We start from the raw sequence: 21502 nt of genomic DNA, 5'->3' as shown, positions 1-21502 counted from the left end.
CCACTATTATTATTAACTATTTTACAAATGGAGAAATTAGGGCACAAAGAAGTTAAGCAGGCTGCTCCCAGTCACATAGATGATCAGTGGCAGAGTCAGGATTTCAATTTAGGCATACATGCTCCAGTCTTCTTTATTCTTGATGCAGGTATAAGACTAGTTTTGTAAAGCCATGTAAAATGTGTTGTGTAAAATTACAATAATCACAAATGCAGCCCTAGCTGGTTTGGCTCAGTGGATAGAGTGTTGGCCTGCGGATTGAAGGGTCCCAGATTTGATTCCAGTCAAGGGCACATGCCCAGGTTGCAGGCTCGATCCCCAATAGGGAGCATCAGGAGGCAGCCAATCAATTATTCTCTTTCATCATTAATGTTTTTCTATCTCCCTCTCCCTTCCTCTCTAAAATCAATAAAATATATATTTTTTAAAAATGTATGTATAGCTAAATAGCACAGAGCTGTGACCTAGCAGGTCATTTGCAACCTCCTTATAGACTATCACCATTCATTTATGGCTATTCCTAATCAATGTTGATTCTCTACCTAACATTCAGTCCAAATTTTCCCATATTATTTACGTGGATAAAAACTTAGTCCCCTCAAAGGCTTTTCTTTTTTTTTCTGACCAGATATTAAATGTCCTTATTGATTGTCTTCAGCTTTATCCCTTAATTTCAGTTCATAGCCTTCTTACTAGTAATATGATCATCACAGGGTGGTGCCATTCATTTGTACTTTCTTTAGTTATTTTCTTCTGCTGTCATCTTTTATAGAGTTATTCGACAAACATTTATTCAACAACTGCTATGTGCCAAGCAATGAGCATATTGAGTAAGATGGCACCCTTATCCTCAAGAAGTTCATAGTCTAATGGAAAGTACAAGCAAACAATTAGAATAACTGCCATTTTTAATGCTAACGATATCCCAGACACTATGTTGGGTGCAGTATCTTATGTGATAGAGGAAGGTGGTTAAGTGTGTGGGCTCCAGAGTCAGAAGAACTGGGTGCAAATCCTACCTCTTCCTGCCTGTGTGACCACTCTGTACCTCAGCTTCTCATTGGAAAAACAAAATAGTATTTACTTCATAGAGTTATTCTGAGAATCAAATATTGTAATACATTGAAAACACCACAGTGCCTGCCATATAGTAAGAGCACAACAAATGTTAACAATTGGTATTTATCCTATCAATAACTATTTTAGAAATCAGGAAACTTGAAGTTTAAAGTGGCTATGTAACTTTTCCAAATTCAAATAGTTAATAAACACTTATAGCTGGGTGACCATGAGGAAGTCATTCAATCTCTGAACCTCTGTTTCCTCAGAAGTAACAAAGTTTTTATACGGATCATAATGATAATGTATGTAAAGTGCTTAGTATGCTTTTATAGTACTCAATAATTAGTTAATATAACATTTAAAACAACCCATATAACGTGTTAATTCAAAAATCCTTAAGCTCCTCAACTGAGCTGAGCACCATCCTGGGAGCTGTGGGAATCACAATAGAAGTATTAGAAATGATAAGTGCCCATGTTCACTCAACTAGCAAATGTCAGAGTTGACATTTTAATCCACAGCAATATAATCCAAGCACCATAATGCAAGTGCCACTGTATTTCTCCCTCTATGTAATTAGACTGATAGTAAATCACATGGTCTGAAGATGAGAGAGGAAGTTTGGTGGAGGAAGTCTTCAGCCCTTGAAACAAGTCTTTCAATGCTATAGGTTCTGCGTAGACTAAGAAGAGGGAGATGGTATAGGTGGAAAGACAAAGCATAAGAAGAAGTGAGAACAAACAGACAAACTGATCTAGCTGGTTTGAGTTGGGGAAGAGACCAAAATATGTGAGATCATCAGTCTACCTGTTTGGATGCAAATATGGCAGCCTCTTTATTAACCAAATCACCTCACATTTTCTCTCATCTTGCTCTTCCTAAAGAATTAACTAACCTGCTCTTTTCTCTCTTTAGGCTTTTTGAAACCCTTCAGTCACTCTTCTGGTCTGTATTCGGACTTTTAAATCTCTATGTCACCAATGTGAAAGCCAGACATGAGTTCACAGAGTTTGTGGGAGCTACCATGTTTGGGACATACAACGTTATCTCCCTGGTAGTGCTGCTGAACATGCTGATAGCCATGATGAACAACTCCTACCAGCTTATTGCCGTGAGTAGCTTTGTTTTACAAGGGTGGTTCCCTTTACTAGGGTGGTTTCAGGGAGGTCACATTGGCAATCTGTCTGCTTAAATTATTTTACATTAGCTTTCCTAGTTGTTAGATTGAATTATTTATTTCCAAAACAACTCAGTTTGGACTCTCAGTCCATTGAATCTCAGAAATCTAAAAGATGTTCTACTTAGTAAGGTTTTTTGATTACCTGATAAAAAATATTTTTAAATCTCTGAATCTGTTTTCTTGTCTTAGTAAGGAGAGCTCAGGAGGTGTGAGTACAATTTTGCTACAACATGTCACCCCACTAACCTCTAGGGGAGATTGAGCTGATCCAGTTCTCTAGGAAACAGGGCCTTATCTCTCTTTTCACTGCAATCATCTTTCTCCCAAAACTGAGCATTACACTGACAAAGACAACCTTCTCAGACAGAGTGGCTATGTTCTTGATCAAGCATATATGAATAACTGTACTTCACTGTGAGATGCTCTTAAGTAGAGTCCATAGATGAATATTTTTCCACCATCACGTACCATTTGGATCAGCAATATTTCTTACTCTAAACTAGAAATGGCAAAGGTATAGGATATGAGATCAGTCTGGGCCCTGCCTTGTTTTGCAATGCCAAAGTAAATATATAGCAAAGAAGTTCTGGCTATCAGAGGTCCTATTTAGTTGGATATCAGTTAATTTGGATATTTAGTTAATATTAAGATGCTAAATCACCCCCATGGGTTCATCTCTTGCTCAAGGTTTTGCTGTAGCATTAAAGGGACAGAATAAAAAGACCCGAATCTTATATTCCTTCATAGGTTCTATTTTTCTGACTTGGTTTGACACTGAGGAGTCATTTAGCCTATAGAAAAGAGGCTTAATTTTTGGTTACGTGTGTGTGTGTGTGTGTGTGTGTGTGTGTGTGTGTGTGTGTGTGAGAGAGAGAGAGAGAGAGAGAGAGAGAGAGGGAATGTGTCTACAGGCATACCTCGTTTTATTGTGCTTCACAGATGTTTCATTTTTTTACAAATTGGAGACAGGACCCTACACCAGCAAAAATATTATGATTGCTTTATTGCAATATTCACTTTATTGCAGTGGTCTGGAACGAAACTTATAATATCTCCAAGGTATGTCTGTATAGGCACACATGTGTACACACATATTTCATAAATGTTATTGGTGATAGTAAACATCTGTGATCCATTTCCATTAAGGACAGAACAAAGAGGAAAGGATTTATGTTGTAGCGGGAAATTTTTGAGTTAGATGTATGGAAGAACTTCCTAATCATAAATGGTAATCTATATGTATAAAAGCCTAAGCGACTGTTTGACCGTTGGACTGTTCAATAATCTTTTGACCAGTAGCTATGACATGCACTGACCACCATGGGGAAGATGCTCAACACACAGGCATAGAAACATGGAACAAACTGATGAATCTCAGAGGGAAGTTGGGGGAGGGTTGGAAGAGATTAACCAAAGACCTTATATAGAGGGCTGGTGCACAGATTCATGCACCAGTGGGGTCCCCTGGCCTGGCACGCAGTGATTGGGCCAAAACCAGCAGTCCAACATCCCCCAAGGGGTCTCAGATTGCAAGAGGGCGCAGGCCAGGCCAAGAGACCCCACTGGTGCACAAATCCATGCACCAGGCCTCTAGTGAAATATATTCTTCTAGGTGGATTTGTAGCATTTCTTTCATTGGAGAGTTGTAAAAATCAGGATATAAAATTATCTACTAGGATGGTTAAGATCTTAGGTGCTTAGTTGGGGGAGAAGGCACAGGAATATAGTGAAGTATATTATATTAAGAATTAGAAGACCAGGGATTCTAGGCCTAGTTCTGTCTATTATAACTGTGTGACCTTGAGTAACTTTTCCTTCAGGAGCCTCAGTTTCTTCATCCAAAAATTGAGGGGATTGGAATGCATGGTCTTTTTCCCCCCAGCTTTATCGATATACAATTGACATCCAGTCATGAGCCCCATAACAATATTTTGGTCAACAATGGACCACATAAAAGATGGTGGTTCCATCTTAATATATAAAAAGCCAGGGTCCATCACAACTGAAACAACCGGATGGACGACTAAACAGCAGGCTGTGTGGGATGACAAGGCCGGCGGGGGGGAGGGGTTAGTGAGGGACAACCAAATGACTGAACAGCAGGCTGCATGGGGAGACCAGGCCGGTGGGGGGGGCAGTTGGGGGTGTCCAGGCCAGTGGGGGGTGCATTTGGGGGCTACCAGGCCAGCAGGGGGCAGTTGGGGGCAACCAGACCAGCAGGGGGGCAGTTAGGGGTGACCAGGCCAGCAGAGAGGGGCAGTTTGGGGTTACCAGGCTGGAGAGGGGCAGTAAGGGGTGACCAGGGCAGCAGGGGGCAGTTGGGGGTGACCAAGCCAGCAGGGGGGGGGCAGTTGGGGGTGACCAGGTGAGCAGGGGGGGCATTAAGGGGCGATCAGGCCAGCAGGCAGAAGCAGTTAGGGGTGAATAGGTTGGCAGAGGGAGGCAGTTGGGGGTGATCAGGCCATCAGGCAGGTGAGCAATTAGGAGCCAGTGGTCCCAGATTGTGATAGGGATGTTTGACTGCCGGTTTAGGCCCGATCGGGCCTAAACTGGCAGTTGGACATCCCCCGAGGGGTCCCGATTGGAGAGGGTGCAGGCTTGGCTGAGGGGACCCCCCCCCCCCGTGAACAAATTTCATGCACTGGGCCTCTAGTAGGATTATAATGGAACTGAATTTCCTATAAGAAATGGAAGGATATGTGGATTCAGCAAGAACATCTTTTTCTCTGACAGGAGAAATATCTGTGGGGTTTGGCAATACATTCCCTCTTACTCGCAGCACTTCAGTTGTGAGTGCACAGATCACATCTCCATCAGTCAGCCACTGAGCTGTTTCAGCACAGAGGAGCCTGTATCCCCAGCACTACAGAGGGCGCTGCAGTTAGTCCTCTCAGATGTAGCCCATGGCCTTCAGAGTTCATTGCTGTAAATACTTTGTTGAGGACAAGGACACAATTCCACAGGAGCTACTTTAACAAGTATTAAGTGCCACTGATACTTCAGTAAAAGCTTTCTGTGATAGTATGGATCCAGCCTGTCCCTGTACTTTGAAAATATATTCAGGTTGTCATAGGTAAAACATAGAAAAGTTTTATTTCTTCCATCAATACAATGCCAGAGAGAACCTATGTGCCAGATAGTGTGAATGGAACCAAAAACAAATTTCCAAAGTCAAACTATTTGAGTCCCCAGTTCTATACCCTCTCCATGTTAAACTCCTTTTTTTTTAATCTTTATTATTGAGATTATTACAGATGTCCCTCTTTTTTTCCCCCCATAGCTCCCCTCCACCCAGTTCCCACCCCACCCCAGGCCCTCACCCCTGTATTGTCTGTGTCCATAGGTACTGCATACATGCATATAAGATCTTTGTCTAACCTCTTCCTGCACCACCACACACCCTTCCCTCTGCGAATCATCAGTCTGTTCTATTTCCATGCCCCTGATTCTATTACATTCACCAGTTTATTCTGTTCATCAGATTTTTTATTCATTTGATTTTTAGATTCACTTGTTGATATGTATTTGTTGTCACTTTGTTGTTTATCATTTTTTATTTTAACCCTTTCCTCCTCCTCCTCCTCCTCCTCCTCCTCCTCCTCCTCCTTCTTCTCCTTCTTCTTCTTCTTCTTCTTGTTCTTCTTCTTCTTCTTCTTCTTCATCTTCTTCAAGAATTCCCTTCAGCATTTCATATAACACTGGTTTGGTGGTGATGAACTCCTTTAGCTTTTGCTTATCTGTGAAGCTCTTTATCTGACCTTCAATTCTAAATGATAGCTTTAGTGGGTAGAGTATTCTTGGTTGTAGGTTCTTGTTATTCATCACTTGGAATATTTCTTGCCACTACCTCTGGCCTGCATAGTTTCTGTTGAGAAATCAGATGACAGTCGTATGGGTACTCCCTTGAAGGTAACTAACTGTTTTTCTTGCTGCTTTTAAGATTTTCTCTTTGTCTTTTGCCCTCGGCATTTTAATTATGATGTGTCTTGGTGTGGTCCTCTTTGTAATCCACTTGTTTGGGGTGCTCTGTGAATCCTGGACTTGTAAGTCTATCTCTTTCACCAGGTAGGGGAAGTTTCCTGTCATTATTCCTTCAAATAGGTTTTCAATGTCTTGCTCCCTCTCTTCTTCTGGCACCCCCATAATTCAGATGTTGGTACACTTGAAGTTGTCCCAGAGACTCCTTACACTATCCTCATATTTTTGGATTTATTTTTTTATTTTTTATTTATGTATTTTTTTCTCTTCTAGTTGGGTGTTTTTTGCTTCCTCATATTTGAAATCATTGAATTGATTCTTGGGATCCTCTAGTATACTGTTGAATCCCTGTATATTATTCTTTATTTTATTTTTATTTTTTTACTAATAAATCTGTATTGTTCAGATTATTACAGTTGTTCCTCTTTTTCCCCCCCATAACTCCCCTCCACCTGGTTCCCACCACACGCTCTGCCCTTACCTCCCCCCGTCCACTGTCTTCATCCATAGGTGTACAATTTTTGTCCAGCCTCTTCCCACATCCCCCACACCCCTTTTCCCCCAAGAATTGTCAGTCCACTCCCTTTCTATGCCCCGATCCTATTATATTCACCAGTTTATTCTGTTCATCAGACTTTTTATTCACTTGATTTTTAGATTCACTTGTTTTTTGTTTTTTTTTATTTTATTTTGTTTTTTTTTAAATTTCTTTATTGATTAAGGTGTCACATATTTGTCCTCATCCCCCCATTCCCATCCCACACCCCTCCCCACGGATGCCCCAACCCCCTGTTGAACTTAACCGTTGGATAGGCTTATATGCATGCATACAGGTCCTTTGGTTGAACTCTCCCCCTCCCCCCCACCCTCCCCCTACCCTCCCCTATCCTCCCTCTGAGGCCCGATAGTCCGATCGATGCCTCCTTGCTTCTGGTTCTGTTCTTGTTCCTCAGTCTATGTTGTTCATCATTTCCCCTAGATGAGCGAGATCATATGTCACTAGATATATACTAATAAGAACTGAATGTGAGACGAGCAATAATAGTTATGCTGACAGGCAAATGAATCAATCTGTAGCGAGCTTCCCCCTGGACCAACAGTTCTTTTGAGACCCAATTTCAATGTCCAGTAGTTCCTTATGTGTACATGTCAGCACTGACCCCTCAGCTCTGGATGGTGGACAAATGGTGGTAATGGAGGTCCGACTCCCTCTGGTTTGGTCTCGGCCGAACCCAGGGGCACAGCGTCACCCGGACTAAGGGGCACGTGGCCTCACCCATACCCAAGGGGCGCGTGGTCTCACCCGGGCCTGGGACCCAGCCTCACCCGGATGGATCCAGGGGCACACGGCCTCACCCGGACCCAGGATCTGGCTTCACCCGTACCCAGGGACGCTTGGCCTCTCCCAGACCCAGGGGCACGTGGCCTCACCCGGGCTTAGTTGCACAAGGCCTCACCTGGTTCCAGGGACACATGGTCTCTCCCGGACCCAGGGACGCTTGGCCTCTCCCAGACCCCGGGCCACTTGGGCTCACCCGGGCCTAGGTGTACGAGGCCTCACCCGGATCCAGGGACACATGGTCTCACCCGGACCCAGGGATGCTTGGCCTCTCCCAGACCCAGGGCCACTTGGGCTCACCCGGGCCTAGGTGCACGAGGCCTCATCCGGATCCAGGGACGCATGGTCTCACCCGGACCCAGGGACGCTTGGCCTCTCCCAGACCCAGGGGCACGTGGCCTCACCCGGGCCTAGGTGCACGAGGCCTCACCCGGATCCAGGGACACATGGTCTCACCCGGACCCAGGGACGCTTGGCCTCTTCCAGACCCAGGGCCACTTGGGCTCACCCGGGCCTAGGTGCACGAGGCCTCACCCGGATCCAGGGACACATGGTCTCACCCGGACCCAGGGACACTTGGCCTCTCCCAGACCCAGGGGCACGTGGCCTCACCCGGGCCTAGGTGCACGAGGCCTCACCCGGATCCAGGGACACATGGTCTCACCCGGATCCAGGGACGCTTGGCCTCTCCCAGACCCAGGGCCACTTGGGCTCACCCGGGCCTAGGTGCACGAGGCCTCACCCGGATCCTGGGACACATGGTCTCACCCGGACCCAGGGACGCTTGGCCTCTCCCAGACCCAGGGACACTTGGGCTCACCCGGGCCTAGGTGCACGAGGCCTCATCCGGATCCAGGGACGCATGGTCTCACCCGGACCCAGGGACGCTTGGCCTCTCCCAGACCCAGGGGCACGTGGCCTCACCAGGGCCTAGGTGCACGAGGCCTCACCCGGATCCAGGGACGCATGGTCTCACCCGGACCCAGGGATGCTTGGCCTCTTCCAGACCCAGGGCCACTTGGGCTCACCCGGGCCTAGGTGCACGAGGCCTCACCCGGATCCAGGGACACATGGTCTCACCCGGACCCAGGGACACTTGGCCTCTCCCAGACCCAGGGGCACGTGGCCTCACCCGGGCCTAGGTGCACGAGGCCTCATCCGGCTCCAGGGACACATGGTCGCACCCGGACCCAGGGACGCTTGGCCTCTCCCAGACCCAGGGCCACTTGGGCTCACCCAGGTCTAGGTGCACGCGGCCTCACCCGGATCCAGGGACACATGGTCTCACCCGGACCCAGGGACGCTTGGCCTCTCAGACCCCGGGGCACGTGACCTCACCCATGCCTAGGTGCACGAGGTCTCACCTGGATCCAGGGACACACGGTCTCACCCGGACCCAGGGACGCCTGGCCTCCCCCAGACCCAGGGGCACGTGGCCTCACCCGGGCCTAGGCGCACGAGGCCTCGCCCGGATCCAGGGACGCACGGTCTCACCCGAACCCAGGGACGCCTGGCCTCCCCCCGACCCAGGGGCACGTGGCCTCACCCGGGCCTAGGCGCACGAGGCCTCACCCGGATCCAGGGACACACGGTCTCACCCGGACCTAGATTCACTTGTTGATAGATATATATTTGTTGTCACTTTGTTGTTCATAATTTTTATATTTATTTTTTTCTTCTTCTTACTCTTCTTAAAGAATACCCTTCAGCATTTCATTTAATACTGGTTTGGCAGTGATGAATTCTTTTAGCTTTTTCTTATCTGTGAAGCTCTTTATCTGACCTTCAACTCTAAATGATAGCTTTACTGGGTACAGTAATCTTGGTTGTAGGTTCTTGCTATTCATCACTTTGAATATTTCTTGCCACTCCCTTCTGGCCTGCATAGTTTCTGTTGAGAAATCAGATGACAGTCATATGGTTACTCCTTTGTAGGTAACTAACTGTTTTTCTCTTGCTGCTTTTAAGATTCTCTCTTTGTCTTTTGCCCTTGGCATTTTAATTCTGGTGTGTCTTGGTGTGGTCCTCTTTGGATTCCTTTTGTTTGGGGTTCTCTGCGCTTCCTGGACTTGTAAGTCTATTTCTTTCACCAGGTAGGGGAAGTTTTCTGTCATTATTTCTTCAAATAGGTTTTCAATATCTTCCTCTCTCGATATGGGGAGAAAATGGTGGCAGAATAGACAGACGAGTTCCCAGTCTTATCCTGGAGCAGAAAGAAAGAACAGCTGAGGGGCGCACAGGCAGTGTTTGGTGGCAAGCTAAGGGACAGCTGAACCCCAGGAGAGGGTGGGGGACTGCTGGATGGGGTTCCCCTGACAGGGCAGCCCCCACAGCAGCCGGGTCCCTTCATAGAGCTACGGGCTCAGACAAGGAAATCACGCCATCTTGAAAGGGAAAGTGGATCTTGTTGGAGGCCTGAAAATCAACAACTGCAATGACCACCGAACAGCTGTGAGCCCCAGAGCACCAGTCCCAGGTGGCGCGAACGCTTGGACTCAAAGGAACTCTTCACTCCAGCACAGAAAGGAGAGAGAGAACTACATAACCAGACATCCAGAGAAGAGAGACCATGGGGAGACAAAGAAAAAGCCCGCATAAGAAAGAAAAGCAGGCATCACTAGAAAAAGAAGAAAACAAATTAGAGGCCAGCAACCAATCATAGAAAGAATTCAGAGAAATGGTCATAAGGTGGCTGAAAAGAAAGGAAGACAAATTTGACAATATGAGTAAGAACCAAGAGGAAATGAAGAAGAACCAAGAAGAAATGAAATATGACATCGCTACTGTAAAGAACTCAATAGAAAGCATCAAGAGTAGACTAGAAGAAGCAGAGGACCGCATCAGTGAGCTAGAACACAAGATGGAAAAAAATACCCAAGTAGAGCAGCTTCTAGAAAAAAAATTAAAAAGCAGGAGGAGAGCCTAAGGGAATTTTGGGACAACACAAAAAAAAACAACATCCACATAATAATCTGGGGTTCCAGAAGGAAAAGAAACTGAGCAAGGAATAGAAAACCTGTTTGAAGAAATAATGATGGAAAGCTTTCCTGATATAGGGAAGAAAAAACCCACACAAATCCAAGAAGCCCACAGAGTCCCAAGCAAAATGAACCCCAAAAGACCGACGCCAAGGCACATTATAATTAAATTGGCAAACACCAACGACAAAGTAAAAATCTTAAAAGCAGCCAGAGAGAGACAAAAAGTTACATACAAAGGAACCCCCATCAGACTAGCAACTTATTTCTCAACAGAAACTCATCAGGCCAGAAGGGAATGGAATGAAATATACAAAGTCATGCAAAGGAAGGGACTCAATCCAAGAATACTGTACCCAGCAAAGCTATCAATCAAAATTGAAGGTGAAATCAGTAGCTTCACAGACAAAAAAGGACTAAGGGAAGTTATCACCACCAAACCAGCAATGCAAGAAATGCTAAAGGGTCTGCTATAAAAAAAGGAAATAAGAAGCGAGAAGGAACACAGGGGTATAGAATAAAAATGGCAACAAATAAGTACTTATCATTAATAACTTTAAATGTAAATGGATTAAATGAACCAATCAAAAGACATAGGGTAACAGAGTGGGTAAGAAAACAAGACCCATATATCTGCTGTATACAAGAAACCCACCTCAGAAAAAAAGATGCACACAGACTGAGGGTGAAGGGATGGAAAAAAGTTTTCCAGGAGAATGGAAATGAAAAACAAGCTGGGGTAGCAATACTTATATCTGACAAATTAGATCTCAAAGTGAAGGACATGACAAGAGATAAGGAAGGCCACTTCATAATACTAAAGGGGACAATCCAACAAGAAGAAATAACTCTGGTAAACATATACGCACCCAATACAGCAGCACCCAAATACATTAAAAAAAAAAAAACTCCTGGAGGAAATCAAGGGAGAGATTAACAGCAATACAATCATAGTAGGAGACTTTAATACCCCACTAGCACCATTGGACAAATCCTCTAAACAAAAAATCAGCAAAGAAACATCAACCCTAAATGACTCACTAGACCAGATGGAATTAATTGACATCTTCAAAACATTTCACCCCAAAGCCACAGAATATACATTCTTCTCAAGTGCACAGGGGTCATTTTCAAAGATAGACCATATGTTGGGACATAGGCAAAGTCTCTCCAAATTGAAGAAGATAGAAATCATATTAAGCATATTCTCAGATCACAGTGGCATAAAACTGGAAATCAACTACAATAAAAACAATCCAAAGAAATCAAACACATGAAGACTAAACAGCATGCTATTAAACAATGACTGGGTTACCAGAGAGATCAAGGAAGAAATAAAAAACATCATGGCAACAAGTGACAATGAAAACACAACAATCCAAAATCTATGGGACACAGCGAAAGCAGTCTTGAGAGGGAAGTTCATAGCTCTACAAGCCTACTACAAAAAACAAGAAACAATGGTAATAACTTACTTAACCCTACAACTCAAAGAATTAGAAAGAGAGCAACAAGAAAAGCCCAGTGTAAGCAGAAGGAAGGAAATAATAAAGATCATAGTGGAGATAAACAACATAGAGACCAAAGAAACAATATAAAAGATCAACAAAACCAAGAGCTGGTTCTTTGAAAGGATAAACAAGATTGATGAACCTCTAGCCAGGCTCACCAAGAAGCAAAGAGAGAAGACCGAAATAAATAAAATCAGAAATCAAAGAGGTGAAATAACAACAGACCCCGCCGAAATACAAAGGATTGTTTCAAAATACTACGAACAACTCTATTCCAACAAACTGGACAACCTGGAGGAAATGGACATATTCCTAGAAAAATATAACCTTCCAAAACTCAATCAGGGAGAATCTAAACAGCTCAATAGGCCAGTAACTATGGAAGAAATTGAAGCAGTCATTAAAAAACTTCTGGCAAACAAAAGCCCGGGGCCAGACAGCTTCACAGGAGAGTTTTACCAAACATTCAAGGAAGAACTAAAACCTATCCTCCTCAGACTATTCCAAAAAATTCAAGAGGAAGGAACACTTCCAAGCTCCTTCTATGAAGCCAGCATCACCCTAATACCAAAACCATATAAAGACAACACAATGAAAGAATTACAGGCCAATATCCCTCATGAACATAGATGCCAAAATCCTCAACAAAATTCTAGCAAATCGGCACCAGCAGTACATCAGAAAGATCATACACCATGACCAAGAAGGATTTATCCCAGGAATGCAAGGATGGTACAATATCCGCAAATCAATAAATGTGATACATCACATAAACAAACTAAGAGATAAAAATCACATAGTCATATCAATTGATGCAGAAAAAGCATTTGACAAAATCCAACACCCTTTCTTGATAAAAACTCAAAACAAGGTGGGAATAGAAGGCTCATACCTCAACATAATAAAAGCTTTCTATGATAAACCCACAGCAAACATCATACTCAATAGGCAAAAACTAAAACCATTTCCCCTAAGAACAGGAACAAGACAAGGATGCCCACTCTCACCACTCCTGTTTGACATAGTACTGAAAGTATTAGCCATTGCAATTAGACAAGAAAAATAAATAAAAAGCATCCAAATTGGAAAAGAAGAAGTAAAGCTGTCCTTATTTGCAGATGACATGATATTGTACATAAAAAAACCGAAAGACTCCATCAAAAAACTAATAAACTTAATAAATGAATTCAGAAATGTAGCAGGATACAAAATTAATGTCAAGCAATCTATGGCCTTTTTATACACCAATAGTGAAGTTACAGAAATAGAGACTAAAAAAGCAATCCCATTTACCATCGCACCAAAAACATTAAGATACCTAGGAATGAACTTAACTGAGTAGGTAAAAGACCTATACACGGAAAACTACAGGACACTAAAAAAAGAGATAGAGGAAGACGTAAACAGATGGAAGCACATACCATGTTCATAGATTGGTAGAATCAACATCATTAAAATGTCCATACTACCCAAAGCAATCTATAGATTCAATGCACTCCCCATTAAAATATTAACAGCATATTTCACAGACATAGAAAGAACTATCCAAAAATTAATCTGGAATAAAAAAAAGGCCCTGAAAAGCCACAACAATCTTTTTTTTAAATATATTTTATTGATTTTTACAGGGAGGAAGGGAGAGGGATAGAGAGCTAGAAACGTTGATGAGAGAGAAACATGGACCAGCTGCCTCCTGCACACCCCCTACTGGAGATGTGCCCACAACCAAGGTATATGCCCTTGACCAGAATTGAACCTGGGATCTTCCAGTCCACAGGCCGACACTCTATCCACTGAGCCAAACCGGTTTCGGCAGCCACACCAATCTTGAGAAAGAAGAGTAAAGTAGGAGGGATCTCAATACCAGATTTCAAGCTGTATTACAAAGCCACGGTTCTCAAAACAGCCTGGTACTGGCACAAGAACAGACATATAGATCAGTGGAATAGAATAGAGAATCCAGATATCAACCCAAACCACTATGCTCAATTAATATTTGATAAATGAGGCATGAACATACAATGGAGTCAAGATAGTCTCTTCAATAAATGGTGTTGGGATAATTGGACAGATACATGCAAAAATATGAAACTAGACCACCAACTTACACCATACACAAAAATAAACTCAAAATGGATAAAGGACTTAAACATAAGACAGGAAACCATAAAAATACTAGAGGAATCCACAGGCAGCATAATCTCAGACATATGCCGAACGAACTTTTTCACTGATACTGCCTCTAGGGCAATGGAAGCTAAAGAGAAAATAAACAAATGGGGCTACATCAAAATAAAAAGCTTTTTTACAGCAAAAGAGACTATCAACAAACAACAAGAAATCTCACTGTATGGGAGAACATATTTGCAAATGTTATCACTGATAAAGATTTAATCTCCAACATCTACAGGCAGCTTATAAAACTTAATAAAAGGAAGATAATGATCCAATAAAAAAATGGGCAAATGACCTAAATAAAATCTTTTCAAAAGAAGACAGAAGGAAGGCCAAGAGACACATGAAAACATGCTCAAAGTCACTAATTATCCGAGAGATGCAAATCAAAACAACAATGCGGTACCATCTCACACCTGTCAGAATGGCTATCATCAACAAATCAACAAAGGACAAGTGTTGACAAGGATGTGGAGAAAAAGGAACCCTCATGCACTGCTGGTGGGAATGCAGACTGGTGCAGCCACTGTGGAGAACAGTATGGAGTTTCCTTAAAAAACTGAAAATGGAACTCCCATTTGACCCAGTAATCCCACTCCTAGGAATATATCCTAAGAAACTGGGAACACCAATAAGAAAGGATATATGCACCCCTATGTTCATAGCAGCACAATTTACAATAGCTAAGATCTGGAAACAGCCTAGGTGCCCATCAGTAGATGACTGGATCAGAAAACTATGGTACATCTACACAATGGAATACTATGCTTCCACAAAAAAGAAGGAATTCTTACCATTTGCAGCAACCTGGATGGAATTGGAGAACATTATGCTGAGTGAAATAAGCCAGTAAATGAAAGAAAAATACCATATGATCTCACTCATTTATGGATAATAAAGAACCTTATAAACTGTTGAACCAAAAGATAGATACAGAGACAGTAAAGTATCAAACAGACTGTCAAATTACAGCGGGAAGGTTAGGGAGAGGTGGGAGAGATAAGAGATCAACCGAAGGACTTGTATGCATACATATAAGCATAACCAATGGACACAAAACTTCAGGGGGTGAGGGCATGTTTAGGAGTGGGGGGGGGGGAGGGCGCAATGGTAAGATATGTACACATATAATACCTTAATAAAAAAATGAAAAATAAAATAAAAATATCTTGCTCTCTCTCTTCTTCTGGCACCCCCATAATTCAGATGTTGGTATGCTTGGAGTTGTCCCAAAGGCTCCTTACACTACCTTCATATTTTTTTATTCTTTTTTTTTTTTTTTTTTTTTGCTTTTCTGGTTGGGTGTTTTTTGCTTCTTCATATTTCAAATCATTGACTTGATTCTTGGGATCCTCTAGTCTACTGTTGGATCTCTGTATATTATTCTTTATTTCAGTCAGTGTATGCTTAATCTAGTTGGTCCTTTTTCATATCCTCAAGGGTCTCACTAAATTTATCGGTGGTTTCTAGAAGATTCTTGAGTAACCTTATAACCGTGGTTTTGAACTCTATATCCAGTAGTTTGCTTTCCTCAGTTTCATTCATTTGTGACCTGTTTCTTTGTCTCTGCAGTTTGGCTGCTTCCCTGTGTTGATAGAGTGGCTTTGTGTGTTAGGTGTCCTATAAGGCCCAGTTGCTCAGCCTCCCTAATTACTTGAGGTCGACACTCTTGGTGCACCCCTTTGTGGGCTGTGTGCACAGTCTTGTTGTAGTTAAGCCTTTATTGTTGTTGGTATCACTGGGAAGAATTGACCTCCAGGCCAATTGGATGTGAGGATCAGTTGTGTCTATGATGGGGTAACTTCTGTGCTGGAGACACCCTTATGGTGCAAGATTTGCTCCAGTGGGGCTTTGGCGCTCACTGAGTCTGCCCCCTGAGTGTGTCTCTTATTGATCTGAAGAGTTATAGTCTGGATGGTCTCTCTCTGACCACTTGGTATACTGGCTCTTGGATCTCCAAGGAGAGAGGCCACCCAGCAGGAGCTACAGAGGGATCTGAAAATTCCTTCTCTTTGTTTGGGGTTTGGAGGTGCCCATATGTGGCCCAGCTGTGAAGCAATACAAGGTGTTGTGTAGCCTTGGGTCTTCTTTTGGAGGCTCTGGGGCTCTTTGACCCAGCTGCAGTACGTTAGGTTTCAGATTTCAAAGGGCCAGGCCATTAATATGCAAAAGCCTCTGTGCACAGCGTGGATGGGGTTGTAAATTGGGTGAGGCGGGGTCTCAGGGAATCACCAGGGTGGAGCAAACAGCAATGGCTGACTGTCAGCCCTGCCTGGAAGAGGTCCCGTGTCTCTGTGTCCCACGGCACCATGTAGGAACAATAATCACTGCAAGCACCTCTGAGAGAAAGCTGCCCTCGAGTTCCGCCTGATGCCAGACAGTCCAGTTTCTCCCCGTATGAGTCTGGATCCCCGGAGTCTCACCCGGAACTAGAGTTCAGAGTAGTTGGGATTTTGTATCTGCCTCCCGATTGAAAAAGACAACAGCATACTCAGTTGCCAGCCCTTTCCGCGTGCGCGCCTCTGTACCTCTGCACTTCACTTCTGCACATCTGCACCTCCTCCAAGTCTCAGTGTGCTTTTCTCTTTCCTTCTAGTTGTATAATTTCCACTCAGCCAGTCTTCCCATGGTTCTGGATGATACCCGTTTTGTCTTTTAGTTGTAGTTTTGAAGTGGTTGTGCAAGGCAGCAAGTTCAGGTGTTTACCTATGCTGCCATCTTGGTTTCTAATATTTTTTATTTTCGTCAGTGTATGCTTAATTTCTGACTGGTCCTTTTCCTATTTTTTTTTTTTTTTTTGCATTCTCACTAAGATCCTTGAAGGTCTCACTAAGTTCCTTAGAGGTTTCTAGAAGATTCTTGAGAAACCTCATAACTGTGGTTTTGAACTTTATATCCAGTAGTTTGCTTTCTTCCATTTCTTTCATTTGTGATGTTTTTCTTTGTCTCTGCATTTTGACTGCTTCCCTGTGTTTGTTTCTATGTATTGGGTACCTGCAAAGTCTCCTTGAGTTGATAGAGTGGCTTGTGTAGTAGGTGTCATATAAGGCACAGTGGCTCAGCCTCCCCAATCACCTGAGGTGGACACTCTTGGTGCACCCCTTTGTGGGCTGTGTGCACAGTCTTGTTGTAGTTGAGCCTTGATTGCTGTTGGTATCACTGGGAGGAATTGACCTCCAGGCCAATTGGCTGTGGGTACTAGCTGTGCCTACAGTGGGAGAGCTGCTGTGCAGGAGACACTCTCATGAGGCAGGACTTGCTTCAGTGGGGCTTTGGTGCTCACTGAGTCTGCCCCTTGAGTGTGTCACCTATGTATGTGAAGAGTTGTAATCTGGTATCGTCTCACACGGACCACTGGGTACACTGGCTCTTGGATCTCCAAGGAGGTGCAAAGTCAGTCACTGTCTGAGGCTACCCAGCAGGAGCTACAGAGAGATCTGCCAATTCCTGCTCTTTGTATCCGGTTTGGAAGTGCCCAGAAGAGGTCCAGCTGTGAAGCAAAGCAGGCTGGTGCTAGTGCCAGCCTTGGGCCTTTTATTGATAGCTTTGGGGATCCCTGACCCAGCTGTAGCTTGTTTGATATGCTTTAGGCTGAGAAAGAACTGGCCATTCATATGCAAAAGCCACTGTGCACAGCTTGGGTGGGGTTATAAATTGGGTGGGGCGGGGTCCCAGGGAACCTCCAGGGTGGAACGAACATAAATGTCTGCCACTCAACCCTGCACCAGGGAAGTCCTAGCATGGGAACAATGACAGCTGGGGGCACCTCTGTCTGGAAGAAAGCTGCCCCCGCATTCCTGCCCCAATGTCAGACAGTCCAGTTTCTCCCTGTATCTGTCTGGGTCCCCCAGAGCCTCGCTGGGCACTGGAGCTCAGAGCAAGCGGGAGCTTGTAAATTCAGTTCACAGTGCCAGCCTTTTAAGAGGAGCAGCTGGGTCTCTAGCAGCTTGTGTGTCACTCAGCCCCAATCTGCACTTGTTTTTACAGTTCATAGTTCTTACTGCCCGTAGGGACTTCTTTCCCCAGCTCTAGGACCCTGGCCTGAGGGTTTGGTATGGGGCTGGGATTCCTTGCTCCTACAGGTGGCCTCAAAAGAGGCGATCTCCCTCTGGATTAAAACAGTGGCACACCAGTTGCTGTACCAGCCTGTCTGTGCCTCTGCACTTCCTACCAGTCTCAATGTGCTTTCTTCTTTACCTCTCTAGTTGTAGTGTTTCCACTCAGCCAGCTTTCCCGCAGTTCTGGATGGTAGTTGGTCTGTATTTTAATTGTAATTTTGGCGTGGTTGTGGGAGGCAGCAAGTACAGGCATTTACCTATGCCACCATCTTGGTTGTCTTTCTAAACACCTTCTTTTTTATGAATATCACAATGTTCCTTAATCTGACCATTGCTCCAACATGCAATAGCTCAAACCACATTGCCTCGATAATCTCTGTGTTCCTTTATCTCTCCATCTTGGTTTCTTCTTCCTACTCATCCTTGGGCCACCTTTCACTCCCTCCTGCAGTCACTATTTTGGTGATCCACACCTTACCCAGACAGTTTCTCTAAGATATTTCTAATTAATCCATCCCACATAATGATTCATGTTAATGTTCATACAGCTCACAGAGTTCATGAAGCAGCATTGGCAGCTTTCATGTTCTATTTCTGACCCTGAAGGAAGGATTCAGGGGGAGGGCTTGAGGGACAGTGTTTATAAAGTCTACAGTGATATACAGTAATGTCCTAGGCCTTCACATTCACTCACCACTCACTCACTCACTCACTCACCCAGAGCAGCTTCCAGTCATTCAAGCTCCATTCATCATAAGTGCCCTATACAGATGTATCATTTTTTAACTTTTATACCATATTCTTACTGTATTTTTTCTATGTTAGATATGTTTACATATACAAGTACTAATCATTGTGTTACAATTGATTACAGTATTAAGTAACAGGTTGTATAGGTTTGTAGCTTAGGAGCAATAGATTATATCATTTAGCCTAAGTGTAGTAGGCTAGACCATCTAGATTTGTGTGCTATCTATGGTGTTTGCACCATGACAAAATCACCTAATGACATATTTCTCAGAACATATCCCCATTGTTGTGACATATAACTGTATAATATTGTGTAAGTTTAAAGTATATAATGTGATAATTTGATACATGTATATATTGTGAAATTATTATCACAAGGTTAGCTAACACATTTATCATCTCACATAAATTACCACTTTTGTGATGAACATTTAAGATCTACTCTATTAGTAATCTTCAAGTATGCAATACAATATTGTTAAGTATATTAACCATGCATTAGATCCCCAGAACTTATTCATTTTCTAATAGAAGTTTGAACCTTCAGTCCATGGCAACCACCATTATATTCTGTTTCTATGAGTTTGGCTTTTTTAGACTCCACTTATAACTGGGATCATACAGTATTGTTCTTTCTCTGTCTGACTATTTCACTTAGCATAATCCCCTACAGTTAGTTTCATCCACGTTATCACAAATGGTAGAATTTCCTTCTTTCTCATGGCTGAATAATATTCCATTACAAATATATGTGTGTGTGTATGTGTATATATATATATCCTACATTATAATAGAGAAACATGCAAATTGACCGCACCTCCGCTATGCCCATGATTGGGCCTGCCAGAGGCTAGGGGCGGGACTCCGGGTGGCCTAACTGGCCATTGAGAAAACCAAGATGGCAGCGCCAAATCCTCTTAGTTCCGGGGGTCCTGGTGAGTGATGGCAACCCTAGAGGGGCGTGGCCGGGCACGGCCAGCAGCCTCCCGGGGGTCCCAGGTTCAATGGCGACCCGGGGGGCATAGCCGGGCACGGCCAGCAGCCTCCCGGGGGTCCCGGGACCCATCGCGACCCGGGGGGGCGTGGCCGGGCACGGCCAGCAGCCTCCAGGGGGGCCCGGGACCCATCGCGACCCGGGGGGGCGTGGCCGGGCACGGCCAGCAGCCTCCAGGGGGGCCCGGGACCCATCGCGACCCGGGTGGCGTGGCCGGGCCCAGCCAGCCACTCCAGGGGTGATGTCCCTGGGCAATCGCCACCCTCGCCTAAATGGCTGGTGCTGAGAGGGATCAATGGGGCCAGTGGAAGGAGCAGGTGGTAGTTGACCACCGAGGCCATCTGCAGCAGCCGGATGCAGAGCTGGGGTCCACGTTCTCCAGGTTGGCCTCCGTGGGGCCCGAGTCGCACCCATAGTAGCCGAGTGGGCATGCTGGCATAGTAGCCCCAGCATGAGGCCAGCTTCCCAAGCCAGGCTGCGGAGGGAGGGAGGGCCTCTGGGCTGGGAGCACTCCCCCACCCCGGTGGACAGGGCACAGAGAGCAAGCAGCAGAGAGCTACTAGAGGTGGTGGGTGTGGTGGCCTGGCTTCCAAGAGGCTGGCTTCAGCTGCTGTGGCCTGCGCTGAGGTGGCTGGTGGTGGGGGCAACTGCATGGGCGCATCCGAGGCTGGGGCACTGGGAGACGTGGGACTGCAGCCCAGAAAGCGAGGCTCCGGAGGACCTGGTCACCGACCCCGGGCATTAAAGCCGCCTCCTACAAGATGTATCCTAGCCTAGGTGTGTGGGAAGCAGATTCAGGAACCTCTCCCTTTGCGGCGCCAGAGCCCAGGCCTGCCAGCACCCCAGAGGAGACCCCCACCAGGATCGGGGGCGTGACCAGTCTCTAAACCAGGGTGGCCATTAGCCTAGGCCTGCCAGCACCCCAGAGAAGACCCCCACCAGGATCGGGGGCGTGACCGGCCTCCAAACCGCCAGTGACCCTAACCCAGGCCTGCCAGCCTCCCAGAGGAGATCCCCACCAGGATCGGGGGCGTGACCAGCCTCTAAACCTCCCGCAGCCCTAGCCCAGGCCTGCCAGCACCCCAGAGGAGACCCCTGCCAGGATTGGGGTCATGGCCAGCCTTCAAACTGTGGCGGCCCCTAGCCCAAGGAGGCCTCCTGGCCGAGGACGCCTGAGTCTGTTCTTGACCTAGGGCCGGACTCTCCCCACAAGGGACTCAGAAGCCACCAGAGTCTAACTGCCAGTCTCTGGGAGTGCATCCACTGTCCACCAAAAAGTAGGGCCATCAAAGCATTCAGTCTCAGTGCAGGCACAGGTCTGTGGCTGACGGGGTGGAGGCCAGACCAAAACAAAACAGCAGAAACACCCTGCCCACCTGGGCGGGTACTGCTGTAGTCCACGTGGCCTGGGCAGTGTAGAAAGCGCTACCTTCTCCCAGGATTCTGCAGGAGTTGTGCCGTTCTGGGTGCTTTTGCC

The 21502-nt window shown here is 45.3% G+C and overlaps 1 protein-coding gene across 1 annotated transcript in view; it reads left to right on the top strand.

The window, feature by feature from the left end:
* The window catches only part of TRPC5 (transient receptor potential cation channel subfamily C member 5), a 216730-nt gene that overhangs the window by 129732 nt on the left and 65496 nt on the right, over nucleotides 1-21502 (top strand). Inside the window, exon 6 of the mRNA XM_008158606.3 lies at nucleotides 1978-2173. Coding sequence (XP_008156828.1) covers nucleotides 1978-2173 — 196 coding nt within the window. The remainder of the gene's footprint in view (nucleotides 1-1977; nucleotides 2174-21502) is intronic.

This window comes from Eptesicus fuscus, chromosome 1 (assembly GCF_027574615.1).
Source record: "Eptesicus fuscus isolate TK198812 chromosome 1, DD_ASM_mEF_20220401, whole genome shotgun sequence".
In the NCBI taxonomy this organism is placed as follows: Eukaryota; Metazoa; Chordata; class Mammalia; order Chiroptera; family Vespertilionidae; genus Eptesicus; species Eptesicus fuscus.
Note: the sequence above shows the minus strand (reverse complement) of the source record. Positions and strands in the feature narration are given on the sequence as shown.